This window comes from Scylla paramamosain, chromosome 5 (genome assembly GCF_035594125.1).
Source record: "Scylla paramamosain isolate STU-SP2022 chromosome 5, ASM3559412v1, whole genome shotgun sequence".
In the NCBI taxonomy this organism is placed as follows: Eukaryota; Metazoa; Arthropoda; class Malacostraca; order Decapoda; family Portunidae; genus Scylla; species Scylla paramamosain.
The window spans coordinates 4,438,805-4,451,779 of record NC_087155.1 but is presented as its reverse complement, the minus strand read 5'-3'; the positions used below and the strand labels follow the sequence as shown (position 1 = coordinate 4,451,779).

The 12,975-nt window shown below is 46.0% G+C and overlaps 3 protein-coding genes across 6 annotated transcripts in view; 2 read left to right on the top strand and 1 right to left on the bottom strand.

Annotated features, from left to right (window-relative positions):
- Positions 1-9,004, top strand: part of LOC135100438 (PDZ domain-containing protein 8-like) — a 176,566-nt gene extending 167,562 nt beyond the window's left edge. For all 4 annotated transcript variants that reach the window (XM_064003318.1, XM_064003317.1, XM_064003316.1 and 1 more), the window contains 2 exons: positions 8,198-8,343; positions 8,636-9,004. The gene's annotated coding sequence lies outside the window, so the exon portion shown is untranslated. The remainder of the gene's footprint in view (positions 1-8,197; positions 8,344-8,635) is intronic.
- On the bottom strand, positions 778-1,416 carry LOC135100929 (uncharacterized). Its single transcript, XM_064004548.1, has one exon. The coding sequence runs from the start codon at positions 1,414-1,416 to the stop codon at positions 778-780; it is 639 nt and encodes a 212-aa protein (XP_063860618.1).
- LOC135100439 (uncharacterized) lies at positions 8,666-10,780 on the top strand. Its single transcript, XM_064003324.1, has 2 exons — positions 8,666-9,415; positions 9,458-10,780. The coding sequence occupies exons 1-2, from the start codon at positions 9,356-9,358 to the stop codon at positions 10,778-10,780; spliced, it is 1,383 nt and encodes a 460-aa protein (XP_063859394.1). The 5' UTR covers positions 8,666-9,355.
- The last annotated feature ends 2,195 nt before the right edge of the window (positions 10,781-12,975 follow it).

Genomic DNA, 12,975 nt, shown 5'->3' with positions numbered 1-12,975 from the left:
GAGTTGTAGTCCTAATGGATTATATAAGTCTTGACAACTGTACGGGGGCTTGGCTAGAAAGACACCAGCTGCCATTGTCTGCCTTTATTCAGCTTGGTACAGGACGCACATCTGCGTGGCCAGCGAAGCGCGGGGCAACCAACTCCCGCCTTGGCGGAAACCGCTTGTGATGGCGGTTTGCCAGGCAGATGCCAGCGCTCACTATATTTGCATAGCTATCCTACAACTTCCCTCCCCTGGAGATGTTGCAGGGGTATGACAATGGCACTAAACAATCATCTTAATCAACATATCAAAATTACATGTCCTCATACTTAACATTAAGCCATTTTCACTCCACATTTAGCCATCCAGGCCTGGCTGCCCTACAGCGGGGATGGCTGGACGATGGCTCCAGTGGTGGGTCCCGTGGCCTTGGAGGTGGTGCGGGGCTGGGTGAGCGGTTTCAGGTGCAGGTGTGTCCAGAGAGACAGTCAGCCACTTCCGCCGAACTTCACCAGGTGCTGCCTGTTGTCCCTCACCTCTACAACAATACCTGACCTGTCCCAGACCTTGCTAGCCTGGTTCTGCACCAATACCCTGCTGCCAGGGGCAATGTTGGAGCGGCAATGCCCACATGTGTGATCCTCCAGCTTGCTGTTTTGCCTCAACATTTGCCGTTCCTGCTCACGAAGCATCCACCCCCGATGTTCTGCAATCCCGAAGTTTTGCACGAGAGCAGGGACACCATCCTGTAGCTGACGACCCATTGCCAGCTGAGCTGGGGACTTATCAATATCACAGAAGGGGCGTATTTAGATGCTGCAGCAGAGCGAGAGAAACTTTGTCATTGTTGAGGCTCCTGCTCGCTCCTGTGTTGCCACACAGCATTCTCTTTGCAGATTTTACTGCAGCTTCTGCACACCCGTTGCTTTGCGGGTAGTGAGCGGAGGAGAGACGCACAGTTATGCTCCATCTCTCAAAGAACTCTGCCATCTCTTCATTCGCCAAATTAGTTCCGCCATCTGTCGAGACTTGCTCTGGCGTACCCGATCTTGCAAAGTAGAGCCTCAGCTGGTTCAAGATCTTGCTTGAGGTTGCACCATTGGGCAGTTGCGCCACCTCCAGCCAGCCAGTTAGCCTGTCAGCATATGCCAAGTACGAGTTCCCGTCCAGCTGGAAGACGTCCACCACTGTCTGCTGGAAGGGATACTTAGGGGGTGGCATGAGGATCAGCGGCTTGGATGATTGTGAAGGTGCCTGAGCGTTGCAGATGTCGCAGGAAGACCATTGATGTTGCAAGTCTCCTTCCAAGCCTGGCCAGTACACCGTCTGCCTGGCTCTTCTGAGCATTGAATCCAGCCCCTGATGGCTTGCATGGAGGTTTGCCGCTACTCGACAGCGCAGCTTGTCAGGGATGCACGTGACCCTGGTCATACGTGTAGGTCACCAGGCCACATGACAGTGACAATCTGTCCCTGGCGCCATAGAAAGGCCGCAAGCATTCAATCTCCTGCACCCTGTGGGGATGCCAGTCGCCTGCTAGCACCTTAGCCACCAACAGCTGGTATGCTTGGTCCTTCTGTGCTACTCAGAGAACCACTTCCTTATCCGGGGTGAGACACTCATCAAAGGCCAGCGCTGCCTGATTCGATGCCCACAACACGATCTTACTGATGGCGTCCAGTGTCTTTCTTAGACATGGCTTGCCATTGATCCGTAGTGAACTTCACGTCCAGGGCCTGCTACAGGTCAGCTCCACACAACGGGCGAATGTGGAGCACGGCTTCCTGATCCGGCCACCATGAGAGGGACAGCCATGCCTCCACTGAGCGCCGCCACGTTCTGAAGGCTGCCAAGGACATCTCCAGCATGCATTTCTCTGGTGTGGCCCCAGCAGGAGCAATTCCTGAGGGATGCTGGCTAGTGACAGAAAGCGATACCAGGCTGGCCTGTAGTGATGTGATGGCCTGCTGCTGGGCCAGGAGTGTTGACAGCTTGAGTGACAAGAGACGGGGACAGCCGGCCTGCCACAGGGCTCAGGTGGCCTCGCGGAGTTGCACCAAGGCGACGTGGCAATGGCATGATGAACAGCATGTAGCTTCGAGGTCACTGCGCCATGTAGGGGGGCTTGGCTAGAAAGACACCAGCTGCTGTTTCCCTTTATTCAGCTTGGTATAGGACGCACATCTACATGGCCAACGAGGCGCAGGGCAACTAACTCCTGCCTTGGCAGGAACCGCTTGCGATGGCGTGTCCCACAGATGCCAGCACTCACTATATTTGCATAGCTATCCTACAACAACATACTTAAACATGATCTTTTATTGTTATCTTATGGGATCTTTAGGGTCACTGATTTTGAAAGTAAATGTGTCTGTACCTGGTTTCCAGATTAATCCTAAAACTTTAACTTGGTCATGTTTCTTTGATATGACATTATCTCAAGTTGATCTTGTAGTCTCGGACTATTCGTTACCCATTCTCTCAGATATAGATGGGTTTTATAAAAAAAATCTGTCTGCCAATATTGTTCTACTAGGTGTTTTGAATTGTTTGTCCCCTGTAGGTTGTCAATATATAGTCCTTTTTTTTGTTCTTAATAGTGTCCTTCTGTTCTTGAATGACAGCTAGGTGATGGGAAATGGTGGCATTGAATAATTATTGTGAATAGATAGCTCCAAACAGGACTACTTTGAACCTAAAGATGTCAAATGGAGAATTAAGATTTAATGGATCTCTTGGCCATAGTCTCCATCCTTCTTATTGAGTCCCACCACTAAGAATACCTTTTCTATATCTGATGTGAAGGCATATTTTTGGCATCTGAATCTTAACAGTACCTAAGCTAAGTCAGGCACTAGATTTGGATCTGTTAATAAGCAGTCATTGAGGCATAAGGAATAGTATATGACTGAACAGTCATATACTATCCTAACTGGAGTGGTTACGCTTTCTTTTTTCATGCTGTGATGTGATAAATAGTCCAAATCATGGTGGTTGTCTAAACATAAATCCACTCTCTCTCTGTAAAGCCTCTGTCTATCTGGTCAGTGATTACCTTGAAGTATTGGTTGCAATAATCTGGATTTTTTTTTACAGATGTATTGTTGAAGGCTCCTTAACCTACCCAGTGCTAATTTGAAATTACTTGGTAGTTGAGCCTTGTTATCTTTCCAGGGTAAGCAGACATTATATTGATTGGTTTGTTGATAAGTGATGGATTTTTCAAATTGTTGGATGGTGTCTTTAGTTTGGATTATATCTTTGATAGCATTCCTATATGATCTAGTTCCCAGTTTGCTTAGATATTCCTTATGAGGTTGATAATCAGGATTATCGATTTTCTCCAACACTGGGCTGACTTCTACTCTGAGCACTGAGATCACTTCCACCTGGGTATTTTTATCAATTTTGGTTTTGTAAGTGCCACTTAGGACATAACCACAAATTGTGGGCAGTACTATTATTAAGCCTGCCTTCTCATATCCAAGGTGGACTAATTTATAATGATCAGCCCCTATTAGGAGAGATATCACCATCATTCATGATGTCTGGATCAGCCAGTATGCAATCTGAATGTTCTGACTTAACTATGTCCCTTTTCAGTCCTTTATGTGCTGTCTGTTGAGGTATTTGAGTTACCACCACTGCTCTTAGGGAGTATTCTTTTCCTTTAAATTTATAAGATAAAGAAGCTGTCATATTGTTGACTTCTTTTGCTTTAGGGTTTCTTTGCCAACCAATTTATATTTCAATTTAACTAATGAGGACTTTAGGACAAAGGTCTTTTGTGAGCACTGATCTTACAAGGCTCTTAATTTAGTAATCTTACCTCCTTTTCCAGTGAGGGTTAACATTAAGGTTAGGCAAGATAGTTCTTTCTGTGGGAGCTGTTAAGGTCTCCCTTGGTTTGGCCTCAGTCTCTGTTTTGTTTGTTGCTTTAGGTTTTACACAGATGGCATGGGAGTGCTTTTTCTCACAGAACTTGCAATTTTTTTATACTGGAATTCATGCAGTCTTTCTTACCATGTCCAGATTCTAGACATCCATTGCTTAATTGCTGAGCTCTTTTCACTTTTGAGTCAAGATTTTGGTATTGTCAGCATTTAAACCATGGATGATTTTGTTTCTGGCACAGTTTACATTGAGTTTTAGGCCTTTCTTCACTATTTTGACCAACATTAAAGCTATCTATTGTATGATGTTCTATCGCCTTCTCAGCAATAGATGGATTACTTTCATGAGTAAATATTTCATTCCTCAAATAATCCAAAGTTTCCTCTCTGTTTAGTACATTTTCTTTGAGCACCCTTTTTACGTTTTCTCTTATATGGGTTGGAAGGTAATGTGGTGCCGGGCCAGGATATAAATCCTTTTCAAAACTATTTAAAACCTTTTTTTTTTCTTTTTAACTAGGACAGCTTATATTACTTTTCTTACCTTTGACTTTTTATCCTGACCCTTCATAACATACAAGCCTTTAAGATAATTATATGATAGCATTACTATGGTTTTATTTACAGGCACTGATGTCTCTTTGGAATATTAACTTTGTAGGCTTAGTTCGTATTTAACAAAAGGGTTCGGTGTAACTGGGAGAAAAGAAAAACAGCTCACTTTGTCTCACAAAAACAAACTAAATTTATTTAGTTAATGTTCCATCGTTTTCCACAGTGATTCACAATTTGATTCATGGGAACCAGAAACAGAGAAACTTAAAACCTAAATTTCACCACACACTTCCACCAAAGTTATAGGTATGCCTGCCTTCAAAAAATTCAATTTAGAATTATCCCGTCTCCCCCTGCGGCCCAAAAGTTTGCGTGAAGTGGTGCAGTGACCGTCTCTCAAGACCTACGTGCTCGATACCACGATACAATATTTCATTTGGAAAACTCTCAATGCTACAGTTCAACAAGATGGCCAACTGTCCGGCCATCACTCACAGCAGAGCATTGCCATGCCCGTCATCTTATGTCCCTTCAGGAAGGCTATCAGGTGCCAGACACGTACTACCTTAAGGTAGTACGTGTTGACCAATTTTGTCAAAAATGGTGAAATGAAATATTTGCTAAAAAGAAAAAAAAAATCAAACAATGTTCTGGCAATATTTCAGAGTTTGTGTTCCGTGGCCATTTTTAAAGCCTCTGGGGGTTATTTAAAGGAACATCTGCTTAGCGGCAGCATTTAAGTGTCCACTATGAAGCATAAGAAACATGTACATTTTATTTTTCTTTTTTTTTCCCCAAAAATTGTATTTATTTCTAAAATTTTCCGTCTTGTAAAACAGCATCCATCTGAACAGCTGGTGTATCTTCACTGCCTCAGGGCTCAGGCCTACCAGTACCAGTGTCCTTGAGGAGTTCCAAGAAGAGGAAGGTGTAGCGCCTTGCTCTATCGCACTTTTCATTATTCTTACTTCTGAACACTTATCCTTGGTCTCATCATGCCAAGAACAAGTGCCTCATATAAGAAGAGGCAAGAGCACGCAGCTGGAAAGATTAAAATCTGCGCAAAACAGACGCACTAACCACTGACACCAGCAAGCTTAGTCCTCAGCTCCTCGTTCAAGTGCTGAAAAGCACAAGAGGTTTCTCACACATGCATTCTTCTAGGCTGCAGTAGCAAAAGGTGAAACACCACCAAGCCATTGAGGGATGAAGATATTCTTCCCTCCCACCTGAGCAGCTGGAATTAGTGAATAAAGTGTATACAGTAACCCCTCAACTATCGTGGGTTCAGCTGTTGTGCCCTCAGTACATCGTGGATTTTTCCGGCTAATATATGTAAATTTATATCGTAGACCTCTCAGTATATCGGGAGTTTCTGCAAATGATAGGTATTTTTGTTTAGATTTTATTTATTAGTGGTAAAATAAGCATTTTCTAGCATAAAAAATGATAGTAATAATTAATAAATAAAAATACACTATTATAATTCATAAAGCACTATACCTTTGATTCAACTTACTGTATATTTCAGCGGATAAGAGTCTTACACAGAACCCAAATGAGTCCTTCCACAGCTGCATATGGCTACACTTCCCGAAGCACCTCAGAGTTGCAAAAAGAAAGCTTGACTTCGTAGTAGGTGTGGGAATGATGAAGTTTAACAGTGGTTACATCACCAGCAATCTCCATCGCTGTTTTGGCCTGCCATACACTTCCATCCTTCACAAGGGCCTCAAAATGAAGAACAACAGGATGGAAAGTCCACTACAAAAAAAAAAAAAAAAAAAAAAAAAAAACCGTCTCCAGAGAGAACTCTTTTACTCCCCTTAAAACTTCTGTTGGGTTGGAACATGACATTGTAGAGACTCTCATTCTGCACCCCATTTTCTCCACAGCAACTTTTTTTTGACTGCGTTTTAATAACTCCTCTAATTTTTAACCAATTACCTTATTATTATTAATATTATTTTTTTTTTAAGTTATTACCATTTGATATTCTACATCGTAGTCTGAGCGGAATATCTACTTTGCCAAATCTTCCAGTCAGATTTTCCCATTTTCATTTTTTTTAATAACGCAAGTTTACAATTTTACTAAAAATTGCACAAGCATATAAAATGAAAAAAAAAAAAATCTAAAGTATTCATTCTAGTTTTAATCATACGAAATTTAAAGCAATTTTTGTTGTTATAATTACGTCATTCTGTATATGCCAGGTGGACTAAATTAGGTATTTTTCGGGGATTTTTTTTTCTTTTAACAGATATCGCCATCACATTGGGACTGCTTAAGGTCGATATTAGGACACACAATAAAACTTTTAAAATGACTGAATGAATTTTAGCAAAAATGGCTAAAAAGGCTGATGTACTTTCTTAACCACAATTGACCACCACTGCCTACTGCCTTGCCAGGCATTCTTCCCTTGACACTCCCACTTAAAATTACCTACAGAAAAACACTCATCTTACCAGTTACATTCTGCAAAAAGGAGTCAGTGCGAGGCGGGGCCACAAAGGTGAAGGCTCTTTGTCGGTCTGCCGGTGTATTACATATCTCACTTATAATCACTTTATTAGTTCCCTTCACCACTAAACTATGTTCACAGTTTTCCCTAATACATACATATATATATATATATATATATATATATATATATATATATATATATATATATATATATATATATATATATATATATATATATATATATATATATATATATATATATATATAATTATACATCATGCCTAACCCTGATTTCAATGCGTTTACCTGCAAAAAGGAGAGATGTTGAGGGTCATGGGACACAAGGGTGGAGGCAATTTGTGTCTGCTGATACATTACATATCTCGCTTGTAATCACTTTATTACATTTCTCTTCACCACCAAACTATTGTCACTGTTTTCCCTAACACACACACACACACACACATATATATAATATATATATATATATATATATATATATATATATATATATATATATATATATATATATATATATATATATATATATATATATATATATATATATATATATATATATATATATATATAATCATACATTATGCTTAACCCTAAATTCAAAGTGTTTAACTGCAAAAAGGAGATGTGGTGAGTAGCAGCAGACACATGGAGGTGCTTTCTCTGTCCCCCTTCGGCACACCAGCGACGTCACCCACGACTTCAGGATTCCCAGCTTGCCTCATAACTTTTAATTTTCTCTCTCCTCTCCCTTGTTATACAACATTAGGAACTATTATCCCATTAGTGAAATCGATCAAGGAGAGTGGAAAAAAAAATGCAGGGACATTAGTCATTTCCAGGGTTATTTTTAATAATTTCCTGTTGGAGTGATTAGTATCTGTTTTTCCGGCTAGTCAGATGAGACATTAATTGTTAACTCAAAAAAGTTATTGTGTGGTAATCAACCTCCACAATCGAATGATAAACTCACGTGAAACATACAATATGAATTTTGACTTGCCGAATATTTAAGTGGGTTAATTTTCTGGGCTGATGCAATCATTACACAAATAGGATCTATTTATATAGCACCCACGGGATATTAAAAAAAAAATAAATAATAATAATAATAATACTTGGAAATGATGGGGGCACTACAATAATTTATGAGGAATGTAGAGCAGATTTCTTCTCTACTGATATTGTGTACAATCAATGATTTATATAGGCTTTCATATCTTGACATGAATTGCTTGAGGCTTGTGATCTCATAACTAGTTTTTTTTTTTTTTCAGGTTAGTTTGGTCACCAAGGCACACCTGAGCCTGTCTTCCTAGCCATAATTGTCTTTGAGTAGATGTATGGCTGGATCATAATTCAAGGCTTCAAGTTTGAAACCTAAAATCAGTTGTGCTGCCTCTCCTCCCAGCTGGCCCTTCAGGTACGTAAGCTTTTGGATTGATGTTAGGTTATTATTGTGATGAATGGAACATTCATGTAGGTCCCAAAATTCGACCCACTTGGTTAGATCGCCATCAAATGAGGATAAATTAAGTTTAGGGAGCATGAAGGGGATTTCCTTGGTCTCCCTTTTTAAAGTACTTTGTGTGACCTTTAACCTGGAGAAGATTTAATTAATTTCTTCTTTATATTTAATATCCTCTATCATAGCCTCCTGCATATTGGATTGATCGAAGAGATTGTAAATTTTTCATTTTTATTATTAATCTTAGTATATATTGTCACGAGAGGGCAAGATCATGAAGATACCCAGACTGAGTCCCAGCTGAAGTGGAGGATGACGTCACACTACGTCACCTCGCCGGCCGCCTACCCTGGGGCTCGGGAGTATCACGTGACGTGTAGCAGCCCTGGGATTGGTGGCGGAACAGTTTGGGAGACAGAGTGGCGGGAGAACACTGGTGAGGGAAGAAAGCCCGCGCGTCGCCGACACTGCCTTCGGTACTTGTATGTTCCTTTGTGAGCTGGAGCGAGGCGTCAAGAAGCCTTCCGAGGGTCGACAAGAGGCCCGGGGTGCCGAGCTACAGCATAGGACTACTGTGTAGTGTGAGCAACGAAGAATAGAGGGCCAGAAGCCACAAGTGTGTTTTACTACTCGCCTTCTGAGGGGAGCCAGGGGAGAACACGGAGCGCCGCAGGGTAAGTTCACCGTCACGTATGCAGGAAGCACCGGACCCTAAAAGTGTAAGTGTGACGGCCCACGGGGTGGTGAAGTTACAGTGGTGTCAGGATCGTGGGATGAGTTAAGTGCTAACTGTGTGCGTCGCGGTGTGTTACCGAGTGTGCGTGTGTATTGGACAGGGGAGGCGAGCAGCGGTGGTACGGGTAACGTACTTGTGGATCGCAGCGGGCGGGCGGACGGTGCAGTGTGTTTTGCCATGGTAAGCTGCGTGTTGTGTTAAGTTACGGTGCCTTACAGTAATTAAGTCAGCATGGCGGCGAAAGAAATCACACTAGCGGATGTTATGAGTGCCCTGAAGGCGCAGGGAGAGGTACAGCATGCTGAGATGAGTGCCCTGAAGGCGCAGGGAGAGGTACAGCATGCTGAGTTGCAAGCGGTGACGAGCAGTGTAGACCGTGTATTTAAGGAGGTTATGGGGCTCGTGAAGGAGGAGTGTTCACGGGTTAAAGACGAGGTGTTAAGTGAAGTGTTCACCAAGGATCAGGTGAAGGGAGAGGTGGAAAAAGCGGCCAGTGAACTGAGGAGATATGTGGATGAGGTTGTGGCGGCACAGGCGCCTCCTGTACTCTCTCAGCATAAAGGCACGCTGTTCCGGTCAAGTGGGCGTGCTAGTGAGACTGAGGGGGGGAGTGACGAAGGGGAGGAGGATAATAGTTGTCACGGAAGCCTAAACAGCCTTTCTCCATTGGCCAAGGTGATACCGTCTCCCCTACGCTCTCCTGTAAACGTCTTATCACCTCCACCATCCCCGCTAGCCTCAGTAAAGTCGTACCCCTCTGCTGCCAGCTCCACGTCACGGAGGCTGAAGGACGGGACGAGGCGCCGGCCACAGGAGTTCGATGGAACAGTGTCTTGGGAAGCGTATAAGACACAGTTCGAGCTCTTGGCCAGTGCCCGCCAGTGGAGTCGCCCTGAGATGGCCATGCAGCTGGTGTGGGCACTCAAAGGACCGGCATTAGAAGTCTTGAACCAGCTGCCAGCTGCCCAGCGGTGCTCGTATAGTAAAGTGACGGCGACACTGGAGAGGAGGTACGGGTACCAGCACCAAACCGAGGTGTTCAGGACAAGGTTCCGGGCCAGGTTACGAGGCCCGGGGGAGACCCTGACACGCCTGGCGCAGGATTTGGAGGTGCTGGTGCGGCGTGCGTACCCGGAGGCCAGTGAGGAGATGATCACCATTCTCCTGCAGGATCAGTTCGTTGATGCCATCGATAACCAACAACTGAGGATATACGTCCAGCAGGCACACCCCAAGGACCTTCAGGAGGCCCTGGCGAGGGGCTTGGAGATGGAGTCATTTCTCCGGACGACGCGGGAGCGACCCAGCGGGAATTATGTCCCGCAGAGAGTGAAGGCAAAGAAAGGGGCCGTGCAGAAGGCCTACTCTAGCCCTTCACCGCCCCTAGGTGAGTTCAGGGGTAAGTGCTACTCTTGCGGGCAGCAGGGGCACACCAAGAGGTACTGCCCGCAGGGATCGAGTAGCGGAAAGGCTGTCAACGGCAGAGCAGGGCAGTACCAGTACAAACCCTGTTGTTGGAACTGCGGTCAGGGGCACAAGACGGCAGAGTGTGCCCTCGTCTCTCCCAGGGATAGCAAGGAGGCTGGGGGAAACGGAAAGAGGCTGGTGGAAGGGGTCGAGCGCCAGCCAGAGAGCCAGAGACCCCAGTCCGCCTAAGTTGCCGCGCCGAGGGTGCCCGGACAGTGCAGGTGGGCGGGCAAGTGGATGGCAAATCTTGCTGCCTCACTGTGGACTCGGGCGCGGAACGTACCTTCGTGCAGGACGGGGTGGTGGCAACTGGACAGCCCCCGGTGGCCCAGCAACAACTGTGTGGTATTACAGGGCACTGCACACAGCTGAGGGGACCAGTGCATGCCAGGATTGCGGTTGGCAGCACGGAGGAGCATCTTCCCGTCTTTGTAGCGGACGTCGGGGAGAACTTGCTCGGCCTAGACTACCTGAAGCAGAGCAGGGCGGTGCTGGACTTCGGGGAAATGACTATGTCGGTCAGAGGTAGTGTGGTGCCGCTACAGGAGGGCGGTGTTGACGCAGAGGAGTGTGAAGCTTCAATTGAAACTCACCGAGCCCATACTGCGTCCCTACCCGAAGCTAGCCACCGCTGCCGTCTCAGTAAGGAACAGAAGGAGGAAAGTCAAGGGTCGGAAGAGTGTGAAGGTGTACAGACGACTATGGACCCGGAAGGTCATTGCGAGGACATGCAGGGGAGTAGCACTGGGGTTCCACCTCATCTGCAGGATCTATTGCAGAGGAGTTCGGCATGCCTGTCTGGGGAACAGGTGGACGAGGTGAAGGAAGTGCTGACTCTGTATGCAGATGTCTTCTCGCAGGGAGATAATGACCTGGGCCGGACCAGTCTGGTTAAACACCGCATTCACACAGGGGATAGTCGGCCGGTTAAGTTGCCGCCCCGCCGGATTGCGCCTGCTCGTCGGCTGGAAGTGGAAAAAGCCGTGGAGGAGTTGCGCGCGCAAGGGATAATCGAAAAGTCGGCTAGTCCCTGGAGTGCTGCTGTTGTCCTCGTTAAGAAGAAGGATGGGTCTACCAGGTGTTGTGTGGACTATCGGGGCCTTAACGCGGTGACGACAAAGGACTCTTACCCTCTACCGAGGGTGGATGACACGCTTGACGCGCTCACGGGGGCCCAGTGGTTCTCCACCTTAGACTTGAAATCAGGTTACCATCAAGTTGAGGTTGCGGAGGAGGACAGAGAGAAAACGGCCTTCTCGTATGGGCAGGGACTGTATCAGTTTAAAGTGATGAGTTTTGGTCTGGTGAATGCCCCGGCCACCTTTGAGCGTCTAATGGAGCGTGTGTTGGATGGGTTGCTGTGGAAAAGCGCCCTGGTGTACTTGGACGATGTGCTAGTGTACGGGAATTCGTTCAAGGGGGCTCTGGAGAGGCTTAAGACAGTGTTGGACAGGTTCAGGGGGGCAAATGTGAAACTCAGTCCAAAGAAGTGTAGCCTGTTCCAGAGGGAAGTGCCGTTTCTGGGTCACATAGTGAGTAGTGAGGGAGTGAAAACAGACCCTGGTAAGGTAGAGTCAGTTAAGGAGTGGCCAGTGCCGCGCAGTGTGACGGAAGTGCGCGGGTTCCTTGGGTTGTGTACGTACTACCGGAGGTTTGTGAAGGGTTTTGCGCAAATTGCGGTGCCACTCCATCACTTGACTCGTAAAGGGGCATGCTTTCACTGGAGCGAGGACTGTCAACGTGCCTTTGAAACTCTGAAAGAGGCTCTCGCTAACGCCCCTGTGTTACCGTACCCGGATCCAATGAAACCATACGTGTTGGATTGTGATGCGAGTGCTGAGGGAGTAGGAGCCGTCTTGTCCCAGGAGAAAGACGGACAAGAGTGGGTCGTCTCCTACTTCAGCAGGAAGTTCTCAGCCCTTGAAAGGAACTATTGCGTCACTCGTAAGGAGTTGTTGGCAGTGATCCTGGCCATTGATCACTTCCATCCTTACTTGTACGGGGCCAGATTCAAGATTAGGACAGACCATGCTGCTCTGAGGTGGCTGAAAACCCTCAGAAACCCGGAGGGGCAGCTGGCCAGGTGGATTGGCAAGCTGGAGCAGCATGACTACAACATCGAATACCGGCCTGGAAAAATGCATAGCAATGCTGACAGTTTGAGTCGCCGTCCTTGCGACAGTGACTGCAGGCATTGTAGACGCCATGAGACTGAGCCTGTGTGCGTGAAGGCTGCCGGTCTTGTCAGTGACACTGAGTGGGGAGAGGACCTCAAACAGGCCCAGCGACAGGACGCTGATATCGGGCCCATAGTGACACTGCGGGAAGAAGGCGAAGAAAAACCGCCATGGGAAAGCGTGGCCCCGCTAAGCCCTGCCGCCAAG

Excerpts from the sequence above, each read along its gene's own strand:
- LOC135100439 (XM_064003324.1), top strand. The coding sequence starts at position 9,356 with ATGGCGGCGAAAGAAATCACACTAGCGGATGTTATGAGTGCCCTGAAG. Across the intron at positions 9,416-9,457 it reads CCCTGAAGGCGCAGGGAGAG|GTACAGCATGCTGAGTTGCA; the intron begins GTACAGCATGCT and ends GCGCAGGGAGAG.
- LOC135100929 (XM_064004548.1), bottom strand. The coding sequence starts at position 1,416 with ATGACCAGGGTCACGTGCATCCCTGACAAGCTGCGCTGTCGAGTAGCG.